Source organism: Ceratosolen solmsi, unplaced genomic scaffold (genome assembly GCF_000503995.2).
Source record: "Ceratosolen solmsi marchali unplaced genomic scaffold, CerSol_1.0 scaffold31, whole genome shotgun sequence".
In the NCBI taxonomy this organism is placed as follows: Eukaryota; Metazoa; Arthropoda; class Insecta; order Hymenoptera; family Agaonidae; genus Ceratosolen; species Ceratosolen solmsi.
The window spans coordinates 4,910,069-4,925,091 of NW_011948432.1; the positions used below are offsets into that span (position 1 = coordinate 4,910,069).

Here is a 15,023-nt window from a genome sequence, read left to right on the forward strand (position 1 = left end):
CAGCAGGAACTGGCCAGACGGCCCAGGAGTAAGGGAGAAACGAGGGGTCAAAGGGATACCGGTCTCACCCACGAGTGCGGGGTCTTTGGATGCATTGCCGCCGGTGATTGGCCCTCGCAAATAGATGTTGGTCAAGTTGTGTGCCTTGGTAAGTAGATTCTACTTGATTATTATTTATTTTCGTTAGTGTGCAAGATTTTTTTTCGTTCTCATTGCGTCCACGACTTTTAACCTCTCCATATTTTCTCATAAACTTTTCGCTTATTATTTATTTTGGTTGTTGCTGTTTCTGTTGTTGTTGTTATTGTTGTTGTTGTTGTTGTTGTTGTTGTTGTTGCGAATATTCGTTTGGACGATTATTGATCTGTATTATGAGTTTTAATTTGACAATGTACCTAATGCCTCCTGTAGATGCGAGGGACATTGGAGTCGTACGTCATTTAGAAAAACTTGTGAATGTTTTTATTAATAAATTCTATATTTTCATTTACCCTGAAAATACAGATTGAATATTTTTATGCGATAATAAGCATTTAATCCGCTTCGTTCATAATTATTCAAAAGTTTATATTTCTCACTCAATCGAAAAACAGTATTTTAAGAATGCATAGTAAGTACATACCATTCATGTATATACGAAATCATAATTATTTGAACTGTCTATAATAATCGTATGTACTTTAATAGAAAATTAAACAGCTGGAATATAACGTTCACGTACAATTGATATAATTTAACAAATTTATGATTTTTCAAACGAATGAATTGTTTTTATTCAACAACAATAATCAAATTCAATTATATTTGTAAGTAAATGACATTATACAAAAAACTTTACCTATCATTATATAATTTGAAATTATTTACAAAATATTGTGATAATGAACAAATAATGCTCTATCGATAAATGAAGTTGAACACAAATGGTAAGAAATTAATAGAAACTCGTGATACTCTTGTTTTTATTATCTATTATTCACATGTATGTAAGAGTGTTGATAATAGTATCACAAGTATTTACTCTTTTCAAACATAATGCCATTGTACATTATCGTCATATATCAGTCTGTTATATTTGAGATTATACACAATCAGTATGAAAGAATAACACGCACGCACGCACGCACGCACGCACCCACGCATGCACACATAAACGCACGCACATATTTATGTACGTACGTACGTATATAATGTAATAATTATGAAGATGATATTTATGTAATAAAAAAGGTTGTTATAAAATAGATCGAGCTGCTCTTCATTAAGACTGTTTTATTGATACGATGAATAAAGTATAGTTTTTTCAACAACAACGATATAGAAAGAGTTAAAGATAAAGAAAGAAAGAAAAAAAAATAAATAAATGAATAAATAAAAACAGAGAAAAAAAAATAGAGAAAGAAATTAGATTTTCGACAATTTGACGTAAGAAGATAAAAATGATAATTGTTCGCGGACTGCTTCCACGAATAAATTAAATAAAAGAGTGTCGGAGATAAGTAAAAATTGATGCATAAGGTCTTCGAGAAAAGTAAGCTGAACAAACGCTGGAAACACGAAGCGGATTTATGATTTCGCAGATGCGAAATGCCCGGGGACAAAGGGCTTTAATGCGATTAATTATAAAGTAAGGGACGACTCAAAAGTAGACTAGTACTCGTAGTAGATGCAAGTCTAAAGCGCGTTCGCGTTGACGCCAGGTCTGATCGCGCTGCAGCACAGGGGCCAGGAGAGTGCGGGCATAGTGACGAGCGAGGGCGTCTGCGCCAAGTCCTTCCACGTGCACAAGGGTATGGGCATGATCAACAACATCTTCAATGACGACAGCATGCGGAAGCTCCGCGGCAACCTCGGGATCGGGCACACGCGTTACAGCACCAGCGCCGCCAGCGAGGAGGTCAACTGTCAGCCCTTCGTCGTACACACGGCTCACGGCGCCCTCGCCGTCGCCCACAACGGCGAGCTCGTCAACACCGAGTCCCTTCGAAAAATGGTGTGTTCTGCCGGCGAGGATGCCAGTTCAATAACCCTCAAACCCATCCGGCCGATGCTATGGCATATGACCCTTCGGCCAATGCCCAGCCCCTGCATCCCGTTCCACATCCTCGTCCACCCCTCCCGCGAGGCACCCAGCACGACATTCCACGACTAATACATTTGCCGGCAGGTATTGGGCCGCGGCGTCGGTCTTTCCACGCACTCGGACTCGGAGCTCATCACCCAGGCGCTCTGCCTCAATCCCCCCGAGGGCGAACTCAACGGCCCAGACTGGCCGGCTCGCATAAAGCACCTCATGCAGTTGGCGCCCCTGTCCTACTCACTCGTCATTATGCAGAGGGACCGCATCTACGGAGTCAGGGATCCGTACGGGAACCGACCGCTTTGCATCGGCAAAATCGTGCCAGTTGGCAACTTGGGTGAGCTTTGCATTTATCCGTTGATTGTTTATTGCTTTAGTTTTCTCGTAAGCGATTTCGATTTAATATACGATGGTCTGCAGCTTCGATCTCTTCCGTAGCCTCCCTCCTGACACTCCCCCCACCCCCCAAATCCCATCCCACCTCCTCCCACCGTCGTTTAAATTGTTTTATCGAGATATTGAGAATAATAATATCAAGCACGCATGTGTCACCAGCTGCAGCAATAAAAGGAACCTTTTATCCGGTCTGATGATTTTTCGTTCGTCGATTCGACTCCCTTTCATCATTTATAAACGTTAACGAGCACGCGTTTAAGAAAATCGAATTCCGACATTGAATGCTTTGTTAACTTTACCTTCGTCTTTATTTAGGTCATGATTCCGATGACGACAATGTCGAGGCCGAGGGCTGGGTTATTTCATCAGAGTCTTGTGGCTTTCTTAGCATCGGAGCCAGGTACGTTCGCGAAGTTTTTCCTGGAGAGATCGTGGAAATGACCAGAGAGGGTATAAAGACCATCGACATTATCGAGACGCCAGACAAGAAGTCGCAAGCCTTCTGCATTTTTGAATATGTCTACTTTGCGAGAAGCGATAGTATTTTCGAAGGTGAGTGAGTCCAACGGCTGGTCGTTTCGTTTTCATCATTTTCGCTTCTGATCCTTGGAATGTCGGTCTATCGGCGCATCTTTCTTCGCCTTATTTCAGGACAAATGGTCTACTCCGTCAGAATGCAATGCGGCCGCGTCCTTGCCCGGGAATCGCCCATCGAAGCTGACATTGTCAGTTCTGTTCCAGAATCCGGAACGGCCGCTGCACATGGTTATGCAAGAGAGGTAACATAATGTAAAATAGTCGTTTAAAGCATCTCTTCCCCCCCCCCTCTCACTCCCTCCCACCGACTCCTTCTCCTCCTCCTCACCGTCACGCTAGATTGTAATTGAAAGCAATCGATGTTAAATTGAATGGCATGTAATATCGGTTTAAATAAAAAGTGTCGCGAACTTCATGCGTTCGAACATCGAAGTTATGAATTTTTTATGGGAAATTTTTTTTTTTCGTTGCTTTCAGTCTAACATTCCTTTTGCTGAAGTATTATGTAAAAATAGATACGTTGGCAGAACATTCATTCAGCCCAGTACGAGGCTCAGGCAGCTTGGTGTCGCTAAGAAATTTGGCGCTCTATCGGAAAACGTTAAAGGGAAGAAAGTTATTCTCATCGATGATTCGATTGTTAGAGGAAATACCATAGGACCGATTATCAAGCTTTTAAAAGATGCGGGAGCGAAACAGGTAAATCGCCATTGGCAGCCAAAAGTCTAAGACTTTTAATCCACAAAAACCTTTAAGAGATCTTAATACTGTACTAATAACGTGGACCAATTTTGCTTACGTAAAATACAATGGCAAAGCTCCCATTGCGAAAAAAAAAAAAAAAAAAAAAAAAGATTTCATCATGATTGCTTATCTATGCTTATCTTGATACAAGATCAATAATGATACAAATAATGTTTATCAGGTCCACATAAGAATTGCCTCTCCACCATTGAAGTATCCATGCTACATGGGTATCAATATTCCCACACGGGAAGAGCTCATTGCTAATCGGCTTGACAATATCAAGCTGGCTAAGCATGTTGGAGCGGACAGTTTGACGTACCTCTCTGTAGAAGGTCTTGTCCAGGCGGTACGACACGGAATGGATAATCGTGAGAGCAGCTACGTTGGCCATTGTACAGCTTGCTTGACCGGTGAATACCCGGATGAACTCACAAGTGATTTGAGTTGGTGAATAACCGATCGTCGTCATTTAATGAATCATTCCTAGCCAACTCGTTCGTCTTCCGGCATGATAATGACTGCTCGTTAATCTGCGAGCAGAGAATCCAAACGAAAATGTCATGTTACCATGGAATATAGAGTCTCATTATGTTAACCCATTTTCAGCGTTGAATTGAAGAAATTTATCATTTTATTCATCGAAACGATGATTAACAATCTAAACGAACGAAATTTAAAATTAAAAAGTAATTCATTTTTATACCTACTTTAAGAGGAGAATTATTTGGGAGCATTATTGCAAAATTGTTATTGATAAATGTATTCGCTGCTTTGTTTATGTATGTCAATTTTTTTTTACATATACTTTGTCTATAAGTAAATGATCGATTGTTATCTATGGTTTGCGAAAAACGAGATAATATCCCATGAAGAATATTGTACAATAAATATATATCTATATAATATTTATACGCATATGGATTTTGAGTAAAAATGTCATGTATAGTTTGATATTTTTGTTAAAAGAAAAAGTCAAATTTTTGAGATAAAAACTGCTTTGTAATTTACCTTATCACATTTGAGTTGAACATTTCATTTAAAATGGCACGTGCATATGATAATTATCAACTATTTGGCGCTTTAGAAGGCTGACTAAGTGCTTTCAATTTTTCGCTTATTTCTCTCATCTTTGCCTCACGCTTTTCTTGCTTTTTTTTATTCTTATCCGAAATAAAGGAATCATTTAATTTCAGTTCGTTCGCTAATAATCTTTCGCTATTTTCTATCGCTATCTCGTCGATTTCCATTTCTTCTAATTTAGTACCTAAAGCATCTTCGACCTTATCAGCTTCATCTAATTTGTTAATATCAATCACTTCGTCATTCTTAATCGATTTTTCACTATCCTCCTGATAAAATTCATTCTTGTCATCTGAATTTTCTAACGACTGCTCGTTGGAAGTTTCATTTAATAATTTATGTGATATGGAAAACTTCTTCTTTCTCAAAATCTTCTTCTCCACTTTTCCTTTTATAATTTTCTCCTTGACTTTACCTATACTTTTCACTTTCTGTGCCATCGATTGGCTTTTTGGTACATCGTCTTCTATCCAAGGCATACTGCTTTTTGATGTCGACGGTCCTGGATCAATAACAGTCAGTTTTTTTGGTGAATTTTTCGCTTGTTCAGTGCCTAATTCAGTCATTTGTAATGTATTCTCCAATTTCTCTATTTGTGATTCATAGTCAATGTTTTGATCATCGGTTTTTGCTACTTTTGATTCATTTTCTATATATTTGTATATAGCAAATGGATTATCTTCATCTGATTCGGATTCAGGCTCAAAACCTCGTAGTCTTAATTCTTTTCTGAACTCTTGTTTTCTAAGATACTCATTTAATGCAGTTATCCTTTTATTTCGAGCATTTTCCCAAAATGCAAATGCTAAAAAAAAATAAAAAAAAAAATTAAAAATATCACTCATAATAGGTTATCAACATAATCTACACAATTAAATTCATAAATTAGCAATGAACAAAGCATACCATCTTCTTGATACTTTGGTGGCACTCCAGCTGCCTTTATCGTATTCTTATTAGGAATACTTTGACTGTGATTGGAATCTCCAAGTACTTCATATCTAGGCACCACAAAAGCCCGTTGCATTTTAAGAAGCTTTCTAGTCTTTTTAAAATATTTAAGTGTGGGAACCTTATCAAATACTGGGTCATCTATAACTGGATTAACATCTTTTTCAAAAAATAAATAAGTTCCAATAGCATCTTCGTAAGTTCCTTCAAAAAACTGTAATAGATAAGAAATATTTTATAATCAATGTAAAATTATAAGATTTACTGTTTAGAAAATTAAAATTCTTAATAAGCATAAGTTTACCTTGCCATTAACTTGCATAATTGGATGATCAGAATCTAATCCAAGCATGTCTAATTTTAAATTTTCAGTACTAAACATATCGTTTGTTCCACAATTGTCGAATTCTACATACACAAGAATTTCTTCCTCATCCTCTTCTAGTTCCGAATCAGAACTTGACATTTTTGCGTTTTACTATCTTTTTAGGACATGTAATTGCACTAAGCCAAGGGCTTATTTTCCCTTATAAAATTTTGAGGTTATATTGAAGCCTCATAAGATTGCAAAAACGCGCCAATGTTCGAAGTAGCCAATCAAAAACTTTTAACTGTCTTCTCCATTTTCTGTTTTCCCGTCAATATCAGCAGTTATGACACGTGTTATATAGTTTTTACTTGTTTTGTGTAAAAAATTAATATTCTAGCGTTAATTTTTGTATCAATAATTTTCTATAATATATTAAATCATTTATACTGTATAAAAAATCTATGTAATAAAGATAGGAATTAACGGTAAGAGGACGTATTTTAATATAACCTATAACAAGAAATGTTTCTAAAATAATATTTATATGCAAATACATTGTTGGTAATATTATGATTTTTGTAATTATAGATTAAATGTAAATATTAACAATGGTCCGACATAATAATCAATTGCCTGACAATCTTCCACAATTACAGAATCTAATCAAGCGAGACCCAGAATCTTACAAAGAAGAAGTAATTATTATTATTATTATTATTATTATTATTATTATTATTATTACTATTATCAATATTATTATTATTATCAATATTAATTATTTCACTTAACTTCAATAATATATCAATTAATTAACATATTTCAATAGTTTTTGCAGCAATATCATCATTATAAGTCGACTCTAGAAGTATTCGATCTTACTCCAGATAAATTCAACAAAAGTCTCGATGAATTGATTATATTCTTGGCGCAAGTAAGACTTTAAATATTTTATTTGTTGTTTAAATAATTTTTATTTATACTTTCACTGTCGCAGTTAAACATCCAAACTAAATGAATTTGTTTGAATTATAAAATATTTTGTTGTATAAGTTTTAAAAAACATACTTATTGAAAGCAATTGTGAATTTATATTTTATACAACTATCGATTTTTTTTTTAATTTCTCTTTCAGATTTGAAAATCAAGTTGGACCTTTCTGAATGCATGTTTAAATTTATTTTAATTTATTATACTCTTATTTTATTACTGAAAACAATTTTATATCTATAATCATGGAGGATTGTATAAAAAAATTGAGTGAGAAAATTAAGTGTAGGGATTCACTCTTAGGATTTTTATACTCATTACTAGTTGATGAACCAATGTTTCCAAATATTTTTATTTATGGTCATGTTTCTTGTGGGAAATCTTATATTATTAAAAACTTGCTTAATTATTTACAATGTAACATTTCCATAATAAATTGCCTTGAGCATGTAAATAATAAAAGTATGTTAGAAAAAATTATAATAGATCTTTCGTCAATTAAATTAAATTCAGATAATGGCTATAAGTTGTCAAAAAAGTGTGACAATTTTGTTGACTTTATATCAGAAATAAAATCAATTTACATGGAAAATTCAAAACCTATAGTGATTGTTTTTGAAAAATGTGAGAAGTTACGTCAATTGGAAGCAAATTTATTGCCAGCTCTACTTCGACTAAGAGAGTTGACCCAAGTGAATATATGCACCATTTTTACTAGTGATGTTATTTGGGAAAAGTATAGTCCAAAGCTAGGATTGTATGAACCGATTACAATTTTTTTCCCACAATATAACAAAAATGAAATAACAAGGATTTTATTAGATTTGAATAAACCAGAGGATTGTAGCGTTCAATTTTATAAAACATATTTAAATCTTTTTCTTTCTGTATACTTCAGATTCTGTCGAGATCTGAATGAACTTCGATATATGGCTAAGAAGAATTTTGTCAAATACATTGAACCTGTACAATCTAAAGCCATTGACGAAAGTGACGTCAGTGCTCTATGGCGTAATATTGTTAGTACTTTTAAAGCCAATTTAGAAGTTATATACTTGCGAGTGTCGACAGATGATTTTGATGAACAGCCCAAGTATTCATCTGAAATTGAATCTACAACAAAGTTAGCTTTGAGTTTTGAACTACCTTGTTATGCAAAGTATTTGCTTATTGCTGCATATTTAGCATCTTACAATCCGCCGAAGGAAGATAAGAAGCTTTTTGTAAAAGAGGGTGAGCGAAGAAAAAAAAAAGTTGGTAGGAAAAGAAAAACAAGAGTTATGACAACTCGTGAAGGACCACAGAGCTTTCCATTGAATAGGTTGCTTGCCATATTTTGCTCAATCATTGATGTGAGCGTCGATTTGAACGCTGTTTTATTAACCCAAGTACCGTCGATGTGTCGGTTGGGATTACTATCGATGATTGGTGACTACAATATAAATGAGCCAAAATACAAGTGCTGTGTTAGTTTTGAATTTATTATGGTTATCTCAAGGAACGTAGGTTTTGAATTAAAAAAATATTTGTGTGACTTTTTACATTGAGTATTTATTGTGAAAATTTCTAAATTATGTATAATTATCCTATTTAATTCATTTTGTGACTGTCTTTTTTTGTATAATTTTGACATTTAATAAATGATTTTCGAAGAACATTTATTTTTATTTACTATATTTCATTCGTGTCATAATAATGTTTCATATATTTTGAAAATTATATCTCCGCAAAAAGACTATTTATGTTTTACAATGACATTACTGTTCTTTTATAATATATTGCTTCTGTTGAAGCCATGTAATTAGTTGAATTAGTTTCGAAATCTTTTAAATATACAGCTAATGCAACGTTTGCATTAAACGTGGTTGACTATACTCTTTTTAGTAAATTCTATTAATAAATTTTGTTTATATTTTTGTAATTATTTTTAATTGTAGATGTTCATTAACGCCGAATATGGCAATCTGTCGAAAAGCTTAATATGTTTTAGATAAGTTATAAATACGTAAATGTTGCAAAAGTAAATTTGAAGAATTTGTAAGAATAATGAAAATTATATTCTTTATACGAAGTTGTTTATTTTAACGACATACGATAATACTATATAAATAGAAATTTAATTAGCAATATATTTATCAAATATTTTTTAACGATGGATAAAAAATATTTTCTACCTTACATCTACACTTAGGTACTATTTATTTCATTTTTATATTTCGAACTATTAATTATAATTATAAGTATGTACGTATGCACACGTACACGCACACGCGCACGCACACGCACACGCGCACGCACGCGCGCGCACAAAATCTCTGTGTGTTTATTATTCATTTTATTATTTTTTGTTATAATTAAAAGTCGTTAAAATATATTGTAATATTTTGTCTACAGGTTGCGCATTGCTATCCAAATGACTTGATGACTTTTCCTCAAGAGCTCATCGATATTCTTAAACGAAAAAATACTGTCTTGGATAATGAAATGCGAATGGTTAGTACATTAGAAAAATTATTTATATGAAAAAAAAAAAAAAGAAAAAAAAAAAAAAAATTTGTATTTCAGACGAAAAATTCAATTTTAATTTAAAAATTTTTAGAAATCAATAGAACATACCTTTTTCACGTAATTAGTAGTGATAATGTGAAACATAATGTTAAAACAAAAACGTCAATTGTTCAAAATCATAAAATCATAAAATCATTTCAATGTAATGAAATTTAACGACGCAAATGCAAATTTGTTCTTTATATGTTTTTACTTACAGACCTTTTGTCGAGCGTTAATTCTATTACGGAATAAGAACCTGCTCGAGCCGACAGACCTACTTAGCCTATTCTTTGAATTGCTCCGATCCCAAGACAAGGTCCTTCGGCAATTCTTGCAGACGCATATAATAACGGACATAAAGAACGTTAACGCAAAACACAAAAATTCTAAAATCAATACTGTGCTGCAAAACTTCATGTTCACAATGCTCAAGGACACGAACGCGAGAGCAGCTAAAATGTCCGTGGACATTATGATAGAATTGTACAATAAAAATGTATGGAATGATGCGAAAACAGTGAATGTCATTGCCACGGGTTGCTTTTCAAAATTTACCAAAGTCATGGTTGCGAGCTTGAAATTCTTTTTGGGAACAGATACGGAGGAGGACAGTGAAGACAGCGATAGCGACGACGAGCCCAATATCAAAGAAATAATTATGGCTAATAAAGTTAATAAGAAGACAAAAAAGCGCGAAAAGCAGTTGAAAAAGGCGAAACAAATTTTTACGGTATGTTTACGAATTTTGCTTACAAATTGCTTACAAATCATCTAAACGATCGTTTAAAATTAATGGTTAATTTTAGAAAGCGTAGAGTTGATTTTGAAAAACGTAAGGCCAAGTTATTATTATATTATATGTAAATTTAAAACTTATATATCATTTATATTTCTCATTTTCCTTCATTATTGATTTATTATTTCAAATATATTACATATATTCCATTTCAGCTATTTTATTTTTAATTCCAACACTTCTTTGTTTAGAAATCAAAAAAGAAAAAATCCAAGGCTCCGCAATTTAATTTTTCAGCCCTTCATTTGATTCACGATCCACAGGGCTTGGCTGAGAAGCTTTTCAAGCAATTAGAAAAAAATAACGATCGATTTGAAGTTAAAGTCATGACTCTCGACGTAATTTCAAGACTCGTAGGCTTACACGATTTATTTTTATTCAATTTCTATCCTTATTTGCAACGCTTCCTTCAACCTCACCAAAGAGGTAAAATATTTGACCGTATAAGAATTAAAATTCTTTATAAGACCATTTATTACAACTGCGATGCACTTTGTATTTCAGAAGTTACAAAATTGTTGCAATTTGTGGCACAAGCTTCGCACGAATTGATTCCACCGGACATAATACAACCGGTATTAAAGACTTTAGTTAATAATTTTGTAACCGAACGAAACTCGGCAGATGTTATGGCTATAGGGTAAATAATTTATAACTTTTATGCAAAAATGCCAAAATCCGTTGCCTATCTCATGTAAATGTAATTCGCGATAAACGCTAATATTTTATAGGCTAAATGCCGTTAGAGAAATTTGTTCACGATGTCCGCTTGCAATGAACGAAGATCTTTTACAAGACTTGACGCAATATAAAAACTATCGAGAAAGAAGCGTGATGATGGCAGCTAGATCTCTCATTGGTTTATTTCGGCAAACAATGCCTGATTTATTACATAAGAAGGATAAAGGTCGACCAACTGAAGCTACCGTTGCGTTGGAGCCGTTAAAATACGGTGATGTGTTGGTGAAAGAATTTGTGCCAGGAGCTGAGATTCTTCTCGATTCTAAAAACAATACTTTGGAAATCGATAGCGATAATAGCGACGTAAGTAAAATATTATTTATCTAAATATTTTGTAATTTTTTAAGTAAAAAGATGTGAACGCTCTTTATCTTTGATATTTGTTCTGTAATTCTTTAATATTAAGTATCTTGGAATGTTTTGTATTTTGTAATAGAGGCAATCTATTATAATTGGTATTTAATTATTATTTTATACTTATTTTTAGGATGATGACGAATGGATTAATGTTGAACACAGCAGCGAAGATGATGAGGAAGATGATGATAACGATAACTCGGATGCCGATACGGTTGATTGTCAAGATAACGATGAAAATAGTAGCCAAACGGATAGTGAAAATGAATTTCAAACAGAGAGTAAAAATGAAAATCAAACGGATAGTGAAAGTAAATGTACAGCTAATGATGAAAATACTGTGAACAAGGAGAATGAAAGTAAAAAAGAATCTGCAGAAAAAACTATGAAGAAACAGAGTAAAGATGATAGAAAATCGATAGAAAATAAACTTAGCACTATTAAAAAACCAACGGTTAAGCTCACTAAATTACAAAAGAAATTAAAGAATTCAAAATTGGAGAGAAAAAAGAGGAAACTGGAAGAGAAAATGAAATTACAGGAAAAGCTGAAAGCTCAAAAAAAAATAGAGTACACATTAGAGAAAAAAGCAAAAGCGTCACAAGTCTCGTCCGAGCGCTTACTTACAGATGAAGATTTTAAGAAAATCGACATGACTTTGGTAAAGCAACATATTACATATCCAAAACGGGGAGTAAAAAGGCCCTTTAACGATGAGAAGAATAAAGATGAATTAATTAAATTGTCCGACATTGAAAATATTTATAAGAAACGTAAGCATGATAAGCAAGCTAGAGTAGAAAGTGTTAAGGTATAATATCTTTCACATATACATACTACTGTTTGAATTACTTACAATTATGAAAATATAGATTAATAATTTTTAATTGCATTTCTTTTACAGAAAGGACAAGAGGGTAGAGAAAAATTTGGTTATAAAGACGGTCGTCAAAATCCTTTATGTAGTAAAACGAATCGTGAGAGAAATAAGAAGAAAAACTTCCAAATGATAAAGCATAAAGTTAAACGAAAAATCAAGAGGTCATTTAAAGAGAAACAAATAGCTTTAAGGAATTATTTAATTAAGCAAAAGCGAATGAAGTAATATTTTTTATTGATTAATGTTTCTCTTAGTGTAATAATTTATTGTTACATAAATTTTAATGACACGGTCTTATAAATATAGTTCAAAACTTTTATCAAATAGCCAATAAAGTAAACATTTCATTTATATTTGTATTATGCAAGTTTTATGTACCCAGTGCATATGACACGAATATACATAAACAAATTTATATAAGATGATAAAGTTTGATCGTAAGTTTTTATATATCGTTATGATATTTAATCAAATACATGAGCAAATATGGGAATTTCGCAAGTAGTTGTTGTTGTGTTAATGTGTTCGGTTAATTTGATTAAATGCAAGTACACTTTGCATTCACGATTACGAATATGGTGAATACATTATGTGCAATAAATAAATCATATGAAATACGAGTGCGCCGAATCAATCATATTAATTTGATTTTTTAACAAAAAATTTGCCCTTTATGTTTTTGTAGAATGTGATTTTTTAGATGTAATATTTAAATAATATTTTTTGTCTAATAATTGCCTTTAAAAATTAAAAAGTACTTTATCTCGATAATTCGCTCGAATATTGTTATACAAACATCAATTGAATAAATATTAAATTTTTAAGTTCATTCCCAATATTTTAAAACTCTTTAATATTAATCTCAATAATTTTTAAACTTTCGTTCATTAAGTTTTTTTGCAAAAGCAATGGGTAATCGTAATCGACGAAATATCGAAAAATAATGAACAATGTAATTGAAAAGTGAAATTTTTCCTTCGTGTAATGCAATAAACGTGTCTTGTTCGGGTAAATTTTACACTCGACGAGTAAGTTTAAATTTTATTTTATAATATAAATAAGCTTAAAATAAAGTTAAAATAAAATTTGTAGTAGCACGGCTGGAAAGAGAATATGTGGCGACGTATTAATAATAGTTTTTCATCATAATTTCCATCTCTAAGCATCGGACAGTCATCGTATTCTCAATCCCAATCATCAAGTTGTTAAATAATAATTAAAAAAAAATATATATATATATATATATAACAAGCGAGTAAATTGAAATACCGAGCCGTTGCATTAAAATTAAAAGTGATAAAAGTATTTTGCGTGGTGTTAAGTGCGCGCGCGACGTGTAATTGCGTTTGCCGGTTTGCGTCTCGCCAACTTTACCGTATACGTGGATAATCAGCTTAGAAATTGCTCGTCACGAGCTCGCGGTCGTGCATGCGGCATCCCTTAATCGCGACTTATCCTCAATCTTAAAAATATGGAAATTTGTAAAATGTTGCGTGGGTCACCCATCAATCGTGTGCGTGCATACAGTACATAATCGTCAACTCCCCTCATCTCACTCGGCTGACTATATTTACCGGCCATCTCCACTACGTACCACGCTACCACCACCATCACCGCCACCGAAGCCGCCGCCGCCGCCGACGTTACCGCCGTCGCTACTACCGCCGTTGCCGCCGCCGTTGCCGCCGCCGGTACTGACACGAGTGAGGCCGGAGGCATTCGGACCGAGTTTGGCTTGTGGGGATTTGAGCTGGCGGCGGAGCGTCAAAGCCGGTAGTTTCGGGGCCGGCACTTGGGCGCATCGAGTACTCGGCGGAGCCTAATTGATATAGGAGTCGACGAGCGATTATAAGGGCGGTGAAGTGGGTTGCCTGACATACGGCCTTTAGCTGGACAAGGCTTAAGCCGACTGACTATGAGCGACGAGAGCCCGTAGTGCATCGGGCTCGCGACCACGTGTCTCTTTCTGACGGCTGACGTTGCACCCAAGAATGCTGATAAACGAGGACCCGCAATGGACGGCGACCGTCGCCGGCATCGCCGAGGACGCATTCCACATGTTCCCGGAGCTCGAGAGCCTCGGTACGTACCTGTCGCTTGTCCAGCATCCGCTCCTCGTAGCCCCGTAAAACGGTATATTAGCCATCGAAGCAGAACCGTGGGGAAGGGGGGGGGTGGGCTCTCGGCTTATCAAAACTCAGGTGGGCTGGAGAACTTAAAGCTTACCGTCCCATAGCAATCGCCACTTTAATACGCAAATCGAATTGGCTTTACTGTCCCTTCATTAATTGCTTCGAATAATTCATCCACGTATGGGCAACTATCGCGCTCAATGTCGAACAATGCACAGGTAATTAATTGGGTATCTATTTATCTTTTCGATGTGCTTTATATGTCGATTTCACTTTTCGATCCAATTGATATTGTAGGCCGTAGAGTTTCGACGGGCCTTGTTATCGAGGCACCATCGACTTCCGAAATTAATTTTAATCGATTAATCACGCCGATCGGTAGATCTTGTTTTTAAAGTACTTAATTGTACTAGAGAGCTCTCTTTGAGTAAAACTTTAGGGGCAGTATGTGTAAAAGGTAACGCGCACATTTGCTTATA

The 15,023-nt window shown here is 34.3% G+C and overlaps 4 protein-coding genes across 4 annotated transcripts in view; 3 read left to right on the forward strand and 1 right to left on the reverse strand.

The window, feature by feature from the left end:
• On the forward strand, positions 1–4,740 carry LOC105364421 (amidophosphoribosyltransferase; the record flags this gene model as incomplete). The annotated part of the gene is made up of 7 exons (XM_011502334.1): positions 1–148; positions 1,701–1,993; positions 2,168–2,417; positions 2,792–3,028; positions 3,128–3,255; positions 3,491–3,712; positions 3,939–4,740. Coding segments are annotated over 7 exons (1,551 nt in total), but the record flags the coding sequence as incomplete, so codon positions are not given.
• LOC105364367 (uncharacterized) lies at positions 4,214–6,423 on the reverse strand. The gene is made up of 4 exons (XM_011502275.1): positions 6,096–6,423; positions 5,747–6,005; positions 4,769–5,645; positions 4,214–4,290 (listed from the first exon to the last, which is right to left on the reverse strand). Exons 1-3 carry the CDS (start codon positions 6,255–6,257, stop codon positions 4,825–4,827), a joined length of 1,242 nt encoding a protein of 413 aa, XP_011500577.1. The 5' UTR covers positions 6,258–6,423; the 3' UTR covers positions 4,214–4,290; positions 4,769–4,824.
• An 80-nt stretch (positions 6,424–6,503) lies between these two features.
• Positions 6,504–12,651, forward strand: Mys45A (SDA1 domain containing protein Mys45A). Its single transcript, XM_011502277.1, has 10 exons — positions 6,504–6,586; positions 6,690–6,796; positions 6,928–7,032; positions 9,483–9,581; positions 9,856–10,368; positions 10,626–10,860; positions 10,939–11,074; positions 11,166–11,478; positions 11,663–12,343; positions 12,437–12,651. Exons 2-10 carry the CDS (start codon positions 6,710–6,712, stop codon positions 12,635–12,637), a joined length of 2,370 nt encoding a protein of 789 aa, XP_011500579.1. The 5' UTR covers positions 6,504–6,586; positions 6,690–6,709; the 3' UTR covers positions 12,638–12,651.
• A 1,493-nt stretch (positions 12,652–14,144) lies between these two features.
• Positions 14,145–15,023, forward strand: part of Atf6 (bZIP_ATF6 domain-containing protein ATf6) — an 18,077-nt gene continuing 17,198 nt past the window's right edge. The window contains exon 1 of the mRNA XM_011502335.1: positions 14,145–14,494. Within this exon, the coding sequence (XP_011500637.1) occupies positions 14,404–14,494 (91 nt within the window). The 5' untranslated portion in view covers positions 14,145–14,403. The remainder of the gene's footprint in view (positions 14,495–15,023) is intronic.

Excerpts from the sequence above, each read along its gene's own strand:
- Mys45A (XM_011502277.1), top strand. The coding sequence starts at position 6,710 with ATGGTCCGACATAATAATCAATTGCCTGACAATCTTCCACAATTACAG. Across the intron at positions 11,075-11,165 it reads GCAGATGTTATGGCTATAGG|GCTAAATGCCGTTAGAGAAA; the intron begins GTAAATAATTTA and ends AATATTTTATAG. Across the intron at positions 12,344-12,436 it reads CTAGAGTAGAAAGTGTTAAG|AAAGGACAAGAGGGTAGAGA; the intron begins GTATAATATCTT and ends TTTCTTTTACAG.
- LOC105364367 (XM_011502275.1), bottom strand. The coding sequence starts at position 6,257 with ATGTCAAGTTCTGATTCGGAACTAGAAGAGGATGAGGAAGAAATTCTT. Across the intron at positions 6,006-6,095 it reads TTATGCAAGTTAATGGCAAG|TTTTTTGAAGGAACTTACGA; the intron begins GTAAACTTATGC and ends TATCTATTACAG. Across the intron at positions 5,646-5,746 it reads ACCAAAGTATCAAGAAGATG|CATTTGCATTTTGGGAAAAT; the intron begins GTATGCTTTGTT and ends ATTTTTTTTTAG.